Genomic DNA, 13,126 nt, shown 5'->3' with positions numbered 1-13,126 from the left:
ATGCATACTGAAACACTAACTTCTAAGTGGAGGAGTGTGGAAGTCAGCAAACTGGACAGTGTATACATCCTGTATAAGGGAACCTGAACTTCTCTCATGTGGGAACAGGGGCTCAATACTCCAGGCTTCTCTGTAGTAGAATCTTTTAAAAAAACAAAAAACAAAACAGAAGACAGAAATCCATTCTTTTTGATTTTTTACAAGGTGGCAACTAACTCAACTGAAATCTGGCAACCAAAAATACTTGAGGATCAAAAAAATGCTCATGGACTGACTCTGGCCCCCAGGCAACTCATGATACAGAGAAAGGTCATTGCAAAAGAAACAAAGAGCACGTGACAAGGCAAGTACAGTAACTGGGTGGACTGCTGTGAAGTGAAGCCTGTCACTGAGGGATTGGTGGGAGTGGCCAGCCTGGTCTCCCTTGCTCCTGCATGACTTCAGTCCAGCCTCTGTGCACAGTGGCTTCGAATTCCACAGTCTCACATGGCCCGAACACAAAGAGACAGATGTCAGAGAATCCCTCGTCTTCATACCAGAGAGCCTGCACAGAGGTCAACAGGGAGGGAAGGAGGGAGCAAGAGCGCTGCAGCGCAGAAGCACAACATCAGAACCTCAGCCTCAACCAACTACAGACATCCAAAAGCTCAACTTCCGTTCATCCTTTTAAGAACATCACAGAAAGGAAACTTTACCCCACCACTGGAATACACAGATTCTAAGATGTTATGAAGCAAAGTAAGAAAAACAAGGATCTAATTTTCTTTATTCTCACAGCTCAAATCAAAGGGAAGAAAAAGACTCACCTACAATTCGTTGTCCATCCTCTGTTCTTAGGCGAACTATCTGCATTTTCACATTTGTGCCACTGACAGATGCAAGAACACCCTCAACTTTTGTCCAGACACTCAGTACTGAGCCACATAATACATAGTATGTGCGGCAACGAAGACCTATTTCACAAACTAATCCCAAGCTTGCTTTTTTGCAGTTGCCACGCCTAGAACAGATTGAAAATAATAATTATTATATATATATATATATATATATATATATGTACATGCACACACACCAGGCTCACACCTACTGAATTTCAAATGGAAACTGCCCTATCATTTACCTTAAGTGACAGTTTCAGAGCCTGCAATTCTTTTCACATATTGGATTATCCTGTCCAACTTAAGGTATCACTACTGATTTTAAAATTACAGTTATTTCTGGGGTCTGGCTCCCTATAAAAGGGCTGATGTATTGGTTTTGATAGCCACTTTGCATGTGTCATTTTAATATGTTTGTTTACTGGACTAATGCCAGTTTATAAGATAATTCTGCCAGTCATTTCTATAGTATTAAAGGACAAATATATGGTTCTAGATCAGGTAAACGAAAAAGGCCTCAGCAAAACAAAACAAAACCTTGCTTATATCATAGCAAAGCTATCTACTTATATGTGTCTGAATAAAAACCTGGCTAAAATTCATCTAAATCTTGAGTCCCTTTTCATAAAGTGGGCCAAGATATTCCATTTTCAATGCCCTGAAATGAACATAATGACTTGACAACACCTCTGGCTAGCCTAGCAGCACAGCAGGATCGGTTCCAAGGCTCAGTAGTCAAGTTTTCTACTGCTGTTAGCTACTTGAGGCATCTTTGTGGTTTCCTAGATGTTACTTAGCCTTAAAAATAAAACTGACTCGAGACACCAATAAGACTTGGGCGGGGTTGGGGGAATGTAAGAAAAAAAGGAAGGAAACGAAGAGAGAAGTAGAAAGAAAAAGCTAAGTCTCAATCCCAAGCCCCTGCAGGAAGATGATAGTCAGTTGAAAGTAAGGAAACATCCATGAATAGCAAAGGGGAGACGTAAACAGTGTGTGGTCAAAGACTTCCACTGTGTACCTCTGCCTGAAGAAACAACAAGCAACTGATAACTGCCCATGTACTTACAGGGACTGACTGCCAGAGAGTAAAGAGGTATTTAAATTAAACCTTGACAAACAGAATAAATGGTGAGAAAAACAAAAATACTAACCAATAAGCATGAGTACAAGTATCTGCAGATGAATTATACTGATCTAACCAGTGGACCACGGCATCGTCTGAGACTACCTGTGAAAAGAAGATGAAAATTCCACTGAAACACACACTGGTTGCCTAATTTGATCTCTGAAGTCAATTTAAAATCATCTTTGCATAGAGAACCTGGCCCTTGATACTGCTTGCATCTGAATGCTAAAGCTCTCCCATGAGGGCTTCCCTATGTAATGAATATTTGAAATAGCTAACAATTACAAACTGTTTTCAAGTGGAAAATGGCTAGGAATAATAGTAATATAAGGTAATGCTAACAACAAAATAATTACATAGTAAAGTTAGAAATAACAGGCATTCACTATTTTTCTAGAAATCACTGCAAAATGTAAACACAGCAGTTCACAATAAAAGCAAGAGTTGGTGGGAAGGTATTTTAGTCTTATACATCTTCCTTTCATTTAAAAAATTCTAATTTTTGTATTCAGCACTGTTAAAGCTTCCTTTTCGACAACATAAGCTGCTTCAAATAATCATAATTTTCCTAATGGTTGATAACATTAAGACTGGGATATTAATTTAACAAGACTTTTTTAAAAGTTAAAAACTTTTCCTGAAAACCATATTCCAGCAATCAAATAGGAAAACTGACCAAAAAATTCACTTATAAACATAAACATACTTTCAATACATTATGAAAAAGTATACATATATAACATCATGTACAAATGGAAAAATACCTTCTTATATTTCTTTTTTAGATCAGCATAAATTTCTAATTTGAGCTGTTTCCCGGTATTTGGTCTATAAACTAAGAAAAGCTTCTTTTTAGGGTTCACTTCTTTAACTAAGATGGCAGTCTTCTTGTTGTTTCTTATCTATTAAAAAAAAAGTGAGAAAATATATAGTCAACATTGTACATTTTAAGACAGGCTTGCTTTTTGTACCATCACATCAGCAAATCTTATCCTTTGAAAGATTATAATGCCAAAGTGAAAGAAAGTGAAAGTGAAGTCACTCAGTTGTGTCCTATTCCTTGCGATCCCATGGACTGTACCCTACCAGGCTCCGTCGTCCATGGGATTTTCCAGGTTAAGAGTACTGGAGTGGCCTGCCATTTCCTTCTCCAGGGGATCTTCCCAACCCAGGGATCAAACCCGGGTCCCCTGCATTGCAGACAGATGCTTTACCCTCTGAGCCACCAGGGAAGCCTGTAATGCCAGATGTGTAGGTAAATACAGAACTGTGAAGAAAGGATAACACTGCTGTGTAATCGAGTTAAACAAGGTGAAGGCCTTAACTTTGAGGCAGGCTGAAGGTCAAGATATTGTTTAGAAAATTGTGTCAAATAAGACTTAAAGCACAATGTCCAATGGAGAAAATTTTGCTTCTTCTAGTCCATGACACTGGACTCAGAGCCTAGACAGGCTCAGAGATGTGACAGAGGAATCTAAGTAGTGGGAGGAAGGGTTTTCATGGGAAATAATTCTAAGGTATGTTAGTCTCCTTCAAGTTACAATGAAATATAACCTTCAAGAAAACAATTTTGATCATTCACAGTCCTCTGAATTCATCTAATTTTAAGCCTACAGTTTGTGAGGGTGAAATACCACATGAAATAGCACAAATTGATCTGTAGACAGTAATGCTACAAGGAGAAAGCCAATGTTGAACAAATAATACACAATATGATGCAGAAGTGGAAGAAAAGGATGCATTAGACAAACAATGGAACTTGGTGCTTCTGGGTTTTTTTGTTTTTTGTTTTAATTTTTAAAAGTTGGAGTTTATGAGAGAAATCCTAAGACAAAGGAGTTGTAAAAAGCACCATTTAACTCAAGGAAATATAAGGTTGGGAAATTAGTATCTGTTCCAAATAACGGTGAACAATTTCAAAGCAAGAGTCTCTGGAGCCAAACTGAAGGAAAAGGAAAAGTTTGAAAGTTATTTTCCCAGCTCCTCTACAAAAAAGCCCTCCTCTACAGGGCTTCCCTGGTGGCTCAGACTATAAAGACTCAACCTACAATGCAGGAAACCCATGTTCGATCCTTGGGTAGGGAAGATCCTCTGGAAAAGGGAATGTCAGCCCACTCCGGTGTTCTTGCCTAGAGAATTTCATGGACAGAAGAGCCTGGTGGGTTATGGGTTATAGTCCACTGGGTCACAAAGAGTCGGACACAGTTGAGCAACTAACATTTCCTTTTCTACAAAATAAATTGTTTGCTAAGCTATAACTTTTTATATTAAGATAATTCTTAAATGGATAAAACGACTCAGTATTTTACCTTTTGTGGATATTAAAGATCCTTTGTCTTTTACTTGTTCACATGATCTGAAACACTGTTTATATAATTACTATGAAGTCTATGAAACATTAGTTGAGCGAAAAGTACATTTAAAAATCTTTTATCAGCTGATATGAAATACTCTATACTTTAAGGCGATGTTAAAGCATGTAACAATGTGATCTACCTTGACAGTGATAATTATTATAGCTATAAAATAAGCATCACACTACAGAGGAAGTGATTTTGTGGACTTTTCTGGTGGTACAGTAGATAGGAATCTGCCTGCCAATGCAGGGGACGTGGATTCTATCCTTGGTCTGGGAAGATCCTATATGCTGAGGAACAACTAGGTCCTTCCACCAAATCTACTGCCTCAATGCCTAGAGCCTCTGCTCCTCAATGAAGAGTATCCCCTGCTCGCTACAACCAGAGAAAGCCCACAAGCAGCAATGAAGACCCAGCACAGCCCAAAATAAATAAATAAACATTATTTTTAAAATTGTGTCAATGATTCTGACATGGCTTTCCTAATGTCAACACACATTAAACAAATTCTAAATCATATGTGCTTACTGCTGAGGAGGTTCAAAGAAATAGGCTATGCCTTCCTGGAAGAATGCCTGCTTTTCTTTAACTTTCTGGCTGAGCCCCAGTGTGCACAATCTTAGGTACCCTGACTAGGGATGGAATCCATGGCCCCTGCACTCGAAGTGTGGAATCTCAACCACTGACCACCAGGGAAATCTCAGATGTCTCTTTGAGGCCCACTCATCACATCCAGCTGTCTGAGCCCATGCAGACAGTAACAAAGGGCAACGTGACCACATCCTTTCACTCCAGGGAAACTGGTAAGGATCAGCATTTTCAACAAAATATACCAGTGCTTCAATTCTGGCAATAATTTCAAATGAAAGATAATAACCAATATCCTATATGGACCAATCAAAATCCTATCTAAGGCCTTAGAGAAATTTGAATAAAATCTGGTGAACTGTACCAATATCTTAATTGATATTGTACTATAGTTGTATAAAATGCTACCACTGGGAAAACTCATGTACAAGAAATCCCTATCTATTACTCTGTATAACCTCAGAGAATCATAAAATTTACACACACAACCGTCCCTCCCCACCCCTCAGAACCAGATCCAGTTTGAGAGCTTTGCTACTGAATTAGGGACCATAAATCAGGCTTATGGACAAAATCTGGCCTGATCTTATGCTTAACAACAGTTTAAGGAAGGGAGGGAGAAAGTATCTTAGAAAGGAAGGGAAAAAAATTCACAAAGAAGAGTCAGCAGAGATGATACACGCCCTGGCAAGATCTACAGTACTGACTATCTGACCCCTCTCATAAAAAGTTCAAGATTCGTACTCTAGACAGCTTATTTACGGTTTTACCCTGCCTGTGGCATCATCATAATTGGTTTCCTTTACACAGTTACTGCTTGAACCAGGTCTTCATTTAGAGTTTGTCATTCCATAAATGTTTGCAAATAAGCAAAAAGTGCTATATACATACGATGGAGTTCAGTTCAGTCGCTCAGTCATGTTTGACTCTGCGACCCCATGAATCACAGCACACCAGGCCTCCCTGTCCATCACCAACTCCCGGAGTCCACCCAAACCCATGTCCATTGAGTCGGTGATGCCATCCAACCATCTCATCCTCTGTCGTCCTTCTCCTCTTGCCCTCAATCTTTCCCAGCATCAGGGTCTTTTCAAATGAGTCAGCTCTTCGAATCAGGTGGCCAAATGGAGTTTCAGCTTCAACATCAGTCCTTCCAATGAACACCTAGGACTGATCTCCTTTAGGTTGGACTGGTTGGATCTCCTTGCAATCCAAGGGACTCTAAAGACTCTTCTCCAACACCACAGTTCAAAAGCATCAATTCTTCTGTGCTCATCTTTCTTTAGAGTCTAACCCTACTTATTTAGCTTATATGCAGAGTACATCATGAGAAACGCTGGGCTGGAGGAAGCCCAAGCTGGAATCAACATTGCCGGGAGAAATATCAATAACCTCAGATATACAGATGACACCACCCTTATGGCAGAAAGTGAAGAAGAACTAAAGAGCCTCTTAATGAAAGTGAAAGAGGAGAATGAAAAAGTTGGTTTTAAGCTCAACATTCAGAAAACTAAGATCATGGCATCCGGTCCCATCACTTCATGGCAAATAGATGGGGAAACAGTGGCTGACTTTATTTTTCTGGGCTCCAAAATAACTGCAGATGGTGATTGTAGCCATGAAATTAAAAGATGCTTACTCCTTGGAAGGAAAGTTACTATCAACCTAGATAGCATATTAAAAAGCAGAGACATTACTTTGCCAACAAAGGTCCGTCTAGTCAAGGCTATGGTTTTTCCAGTGGTCGTGTATGGATGTGAGAATTGGACTATAAGGAAAGCTGAGCACAGAAGAATCGATGCTTTTGAACTGTGGTGTTAGAGAAGACTCACAAAAAGGAATAAAGAACTGACACAGGTTACAACATGGATGAACATTGAAAACAATATGCTGAGTGAAAGAAGCCATACATAAATATCATATATTGCATGAGTCCATTTATACAAGGCACCAAGATATGCAAATTTATAGACAGACAAGAGATGAGAGGTTATCAGAGGCTGGAGGAGTTGTGTAATGGTGATGGCTGGACAGCACTATGAATATAATCAATGCCACTAAATCGTACACTTTAAAATGGCAAGTTTGTTATATATTTTACCCTAACTTTAAAAAATTATGTAATATGCCAGAAATCATTAAATTATACACTTAAGTGAGTGAACTGTACAGTATGTGAATTACATCTCAATAAAGCTGTTAAAGAAAAAAAATAAAGAAAGATTAAAAAGAATTCAAAAGAAAATAAATATTAAAGGCAAGTAAAGATCTAAAGTGTGGATAAGAGGAGTCCTAGTAATGGAGAAATTCAAGGAAGAAAATACTAAAAATTTTACAAATAAAAATAATTCAAAAACTTTCTAAAATAAAGATCTGAAACTACACATTAAAAGAACATACCACCTACCTAAGAATACTGACCAAGAATGACTAACACAAGATAAACTCTAATAAAATGACCAAACTTTAAAGAATCCTTCGTACATACAGGCACAAAAGAACAATTAAATATAAAAGGGAAAGGAAATTAGAACACCATCAAACTCTGACAGCAACTCTATCTCAGAAGAGTAAATAGTAGCATCTTAATAAGATATTCAAGAAAAGAAAATGTGAAATAATAGATTTCATGTCTGGTAAAACTGTTATTACCTATAGAACTAAGATTAATTAAGGGTAAAAAGAAAAGTATACTATATCATTGTCAGATGCCGACATGTAGAAATAGTATAACTATTCTTTAAATAGAATGGGGGAAGGTATATGCAAATAAGTTATTTTTAAAAAGTACTTTCAGGAATACTGGGGTAGAGTGCCCATAATATTTTATCATCCTGTGTGCCCTGAAGCACAAGGATTATTGGTGTGGAAGAAAGAAGACCGAAGTATCAGAGAAAAGGTGAGACTAAAATTCCATAGTTTTAATCAGGACAAATAAATTATGCACTCATCTGTGTACATGCGCATGTCTACTGTAAATTACCTATACACACTCTCTCTCCCCTTAGCTCTGTCCACATGCAAATACTAAACTGAGGACAGCAGTTACATTAGTAACTGAAAACTGAATCTTGAAGACATAAAGCATTATTATGACTAAAGAAGGTCACTCACTATATTATGGCGTAAACAGTTCAATTTACTAAGAATATGCAATTTGGGGGGGCCACGCTGAGTGGTAAGGAGAATCTCAGTTTCTTGACCAAGGATAGAACCCATGCCCCCTGCAGTGGAAACATGAAGTCTTAACCACTGGACTGCCAGGGAAGTCCTCAAATATGTAATAATTTAAAACTTGCATTTAATAATACTCCTCAAAAACTATTAAAAATATATCACACTTACAATGATAAATTATCATAATAGAGAAAGCTAAATACAGTTGGAAAATCAGTACAAAGCAAACATAATTACAATGCTGGCAATGAAAACAGATTATCTTAACAATTAACATTTAAAGGAAATAAGTCTTACTTGCAATGACAAATAAAAGCCATCATCTGGTCCTGTCAGCTCAGCCCAAATTTTGGTAGCTTCCTCCCAGGACATTCCCCTCTCCACACTTATCTGTAAAAAAAAATAGTAATGAAATTTAAATTAAACTCACTTCTTAGGAAGTCTATCAGAAAAGCACGCTATATTTGAATGTGCACATTTTACAGACTTACTGTGTATAATTCTACATGGCCAGATGTTGAATATCCTGGAGTCAGAAACTTCTTAACATCACTTTTCCTCACTTTTTCATCTCCAGAACCAAGATCTTGAATAAGAAAAAGCAACATATAAGTATAAAAAAAATTATCAGGAATACACACGACATTTTAAAAATTTCCCAACTTACCTAAGATCCCCATATCGTATCTTCCATTTTTTTTGGCATTTTGAACGACTGCAGTAAGTGTGTCAGCAAAATACTGAAATAGTGCATTCTGTTGATGCACTTCCATGCCCAAAATTCTGTTTAAGAATTTTCCTATGTTGTTATAATCTGCAATGACAAGATTTTATGAATGATTTAAGGCATTCAAATGGCAATTTAACAAGTTTATTCATCTCAGCCTAGTTCAAGTCTCACTTTCTTCTCCAAAGTCTTCCCTCACAATTCTTGGACTGTTTCCAGAACGGGCCTATACTTTGACTGCTTCTACCTCTAGCTATTAATACATCTATACTATGTGGTCAAAAGATGTTTGCCAAATTAGATTTTTGCATCTTCAACTTCACTTACTGAAAACACGAATACAATTTAGCACATAAGAATGCTTTCCAACATTAAGTCATAACTTGTAAAGTTATTAAGTGCCAGAAGTCAGTGAAGCTCAACTTTTGCTGCACAAGTAGAACTCTAGGCCTAGAGCTCTGGAAAATTACTACTGCCTGAGCTCCTGGCCTGGCTTAAGTACTTTCAAAAAGCTCAACAGTTGCTCATACCTGCAACCTAGTTTGAGAATTGCTGATACATAGAAAGCAGATAATAGAGGTCTAATTTTCTGAATAAACACAGTGGCAGGAATTCTTTGTGAACACTAAGTACTGAAAGACAGACCAACAGACTTGAAACTTCCCCTTCAAATTGACAAAAACAAACAACAAAATGGGCTGTAATAATCAGCAACAGTTATGTACATATATGAAACTCATACTATTACCTTTATCTAGAGTAAGAATTCCTGAACGATCTTCTACATTTATTAGGCCAACTCCTATCAGTCCTTGTCGAACATCTAAAATAAAACAAATTTATAAAAAATGTTACAGCTCAAATGACTCAATGAGCTGTCACCTATTAAACCAAGTCACGTTTTAGCATACGTATCTTCCATAATTCCTATTAGTTGAATTAAAAGGAACGCACAGACCCTAAAGATCTTCAGGCACTTCAAAATCCTATAACTCTTCCCTAGTGGCTCAGAGAGTAAAGCGTCTGCCGCAGTGCAGGTAGACCTGGGTTCGATCCCTGCGTCAGGAAGATCCTCTGGAGAAGGAAATGGCAACCCACTCCAGTACCTTTGCCCGGAAAATCCCATGGACAGAGAAGCCCGGTAGCCTACAGTCCATGTAGTCGCAAAGAGTCGGACATGACTGAGCTATTTCACTTTTCAACTTCACATTATACATACTGTTTTCACTAAGATGTCTTATCTTTCCAACAACAGTCTTCAGCAGTGGAGATTCTAGGCTCTCTCAAAGCTGCTCTGCTCACAGAATCAACTTTGAATACACAGTAGGATAGTGATTAAATAACTGTGTAAATAAGGAAATAATCATGTTTCCTTTCCAAATATTACCTATCAGTATTGACAAGGAGATGCAAAAGATAAGCAACAAGTATAACGGTCAACATGTTCTGAATTATGTTACTAAGAGGATGATTTGTTAAAAAATATATATATACTGGTGTCCAGGCTCCAACGCAGACTTACTGAATAAGGGTTTAAGAAAGAGAAAAGGGTCAACAGGAAACATAATTATACCTTATATACAAGTTTATTTAATTAGCTAGACTGCTACATGCTTAAAATGTTTAGATTCTGCAAGTGACATGACAACTCTGTAGCCAAAGAGCTCCAATGCAAAAAATTCTCATTTTAGGAACCCATTCTATGAAGAAATTACCTGAACAGAAGGAATTCTTCTGAATAGAAGAATAGCCGTTATAATTCCAGCACTTTGTGATACAAAAACAATTAAAACTACTTGAATATCAATAAAGGAATAACTGAAGAACTGTTACATAAGCTAGATGGAGAGTACTACACAACTGTTAAAAATGTGTTCATGCTATAGCTAATGACTTATAAGAGATATATGTCTGTGATATACTGAGAAAACTACTTTGCAAGTAGTATATTTTTAAAAAGCTCTGTGTTTAGACAAACATGGACAAGGGTTTGTTAGGCTGCTCCTGTTCAAATTGTCAACATTTGTAACCTTACCAGATGAGAGTGGAAGTGGGCAGGTACTTAATGAGAGTATTGGCTCCTCATTATTCACTTTCAGATTAGTTTTCATTACTGACAGTGAATAAATAACATGTACTATTTCAGAACTAGAAGTAAATCGGTGAGTCGTTTTGACAATCCCTCCAATCACCAAACAAACAGAAAACACGAAGCAAAGGGAAAGGGAGAAAAAGAACAAGGCCAAGGTTTTATAAGTTTTTGTTTTGTTAAATGCCATCAATGATTATAAACAGCCCTGCCAGCTGGGTCAATACGGACTACTACCAACAGTAAACACCAGTTCTTGGAAAGGACTTCCTAGTAAAAAATGCTAACTTAATAATGACAATGTTTCAAGTATCTTACATCTATTTATTCTCCAAAATACTTTCATAGTTTTCTGAACTACTGAAATCTCTCAGACTACTAATATTAATGGGGTAAAATCTATACATATAACAATTTCTATAGCCCTATTTAGGACTTGTTTAATACAAGAATTTCCAAATATACACAAATGTAAAAAGAGAAATATTATATGAACCCACACGTACCCATTATCCAGTTTTAACAACTGTTAATATATGGCCAATTTTATCAATATTTACACTCCCCATTAACCTTCACAGATTTACCCAGGTACTTAAAATTAAACGCAGAAAGTTAATTGACATAGTCATCTTCAATTAATCTAACAAAACCATTTTTCCTCTAGTAATCTAAAATTATACAATATGCAATAAACTCAAGAGTAAAGTCACTTTACCTGAATGAAATTTAGTAAATCTACTGCTTGTATTATAAGAGGTCAATTTAGGTGTCTGATAACCATCAATTTCTAAATTTCATACATTTTATGTCCAAAGAAAACTAAAAGCAACAGCACCTCTTAGAATGGGTTTTAGTACCTTCTAACAGGTGAGACTTGTCAGTACTCATTTTCCTTCTTTATGATTATTTTTGAAAGTTACCTTTAAAGAATTCTCCAGGATAGTCTGGAGGTGGTGATACCATAGGAGAATCGAGGTTTACAATGGATTTCATGACAATTTCTAAAGCATTTCTTCCATACTGCAATAAAAAAACAAAGACATTTAACCAGTTTCAGCATTTGGATACTCTTCAATTACAAGACTAAATGAATGCTATAAAAACTACTATTGTACCAAACAGTAAAAAATAGCAGGACTCAATTACCTTTATGTAAACTTTACATGGCCTAGTGCCTCATTCACACCTTTGCACACAGCAGGCATTCAATAAATAAACAACTTTCTTTACTACCGGGAACTCCTACTTGATTCTTCCACAAGTATTTATTATAATCCTCTTTTCCCACGGGAAAGAGATCATTATACTGCACATTTGATCACCGAAGACCGAACTGCTTTCCATGTTACAGGAAGCCATGATTTTACAGCAAAATCATAAGAGGAGGCAACTTAAAAACTTTTAAACAGTAACCACTTGACCTTTCTGTTCCTCACAGACACCATACACTGTCACAATTTTTCAGGGACACTGAGAGCTGAAATGTACCTTATTATCGAAGTTGAACCGGCTCAGATCTCTAGATTCTGTTGCTCTTCTGTCTCCATGTGTAAGTGCGCCCTATCCAAACATAAAATTTCCAATCAAGGCAGAGAAGACAAGTAACATACACCATCTTTTACACACACCTATGTAACTAAAAAACTTACCAAACTCTCAAGTCTTTTAGCAACAATAGATGCAAATCTTTGTTCTCCTGCCAATTCAGAAATCAGAAAGACATATTCAGGAGCGGTAACTTGATTTGATCTATGAGTTCGTCCTGTAACGACATTAAAAAAAAAAAAGTCACTGACTGTGTCTGCTGATACTAGCGTTCTGAGATCTGTTCCTAGCACTTAATAGTGAGCTGGTATCCTGAAAAGTAAAGAATGTGATCACCCCAACTCCCCAAAAAGGAAAAAACTGCAAACAATGACTTGAACAGCATTTGTATTCAGAGTAACACTCCTCACTGCAAGAGAACAAAAACTCCCATAAAACTGTTAAGTGATAATCGCATTGTTAAGTGCTACCCGTTTGGTTGACCACAGTGTTACTGATGCACAGCTGCTCTGGATTCTCAGAAAAAAACTTCTTTAATTTTTCTTTTCTATTTTTTTAAATTGCCAGGTCATGGGACATGAAGATGGAGGGGAAAGGAGGAGCAATGTGCCCTCACTCAAGCCACTGGTGGCTGAA

At 37.1% G+C, this 13,126-nt stretch overlaps 1 protein-coding gene across 4 annotated transcripts in view; it reads right to left on the bottom strand.

The window, feature by feature from the left end:
- Positions 1-13,126, bottom strand: part of SBNO1 (strawberry notch homolog 1) — a 56,350-nt gene that overhangs the window by 6,838 nt on the left and 36,386 nt on the right. For all 4 annotated transcript variants that reach the window (XM_004017323.5, XM_012097704.4, XM_042234562.1 and 1 more), the window contains 10 exons: positions 12,595-12,707; positions 12,434-12,505; positions 11,866-11,965; positions 9,602-9,676; positions 8,794-8,940; positions 8,618-8,712; positions 8,424-8,516; positions 2,769-2,906; positions 2,030-2,106; positions 807-1,000 (listed from right to left, as the gene is read on the bottom strand). In XM_004017323.5, the coding sequence (XP_004017372.1) occupies positions 807-1,000; positions 2,030-2,106; positions 2,769-2,906; positions 8,424-8,516; positions 8,618-8,712; positions 8,794-8,940; positions 9,602-9,676; positions 11,866-11,965; positions 12,434-12,505; positions 12,595-12,707 (1,104 nt within the window). The remainder of the gene's footprint in view (positions 1-806; positions 1,001-2,029; positions 2,107-2,768; positions 2,907-8,423; positions 8,517-8,617; positions 8,713-8,793; positions 8,941-9,601; positions 9,677-11,865; positions 11,966-12,433; positions 12,506-12,594; positions 12,708-13,126) is intronic.

Source organism: Ovis aries, chromosome 17 (genome assembly GCF_016772045.2).
Source record: "Ovis aries strain OAR_USU_Benz2616 breed Rambouillet chromosome 17, ARS-UI_Ramb_v3.0, whole genome shotgun sequence".
Lineage (NCBI taxonomy): Eukaryota > Metazoa > Chordata > Mammalia > Artiodactyla > Bovidae > Ovis > Ovis aries.
Note: the sequence above shows the minus strand (reverse complement) of the source record. Positions and strands in the feature narration are given on the sequence as shown.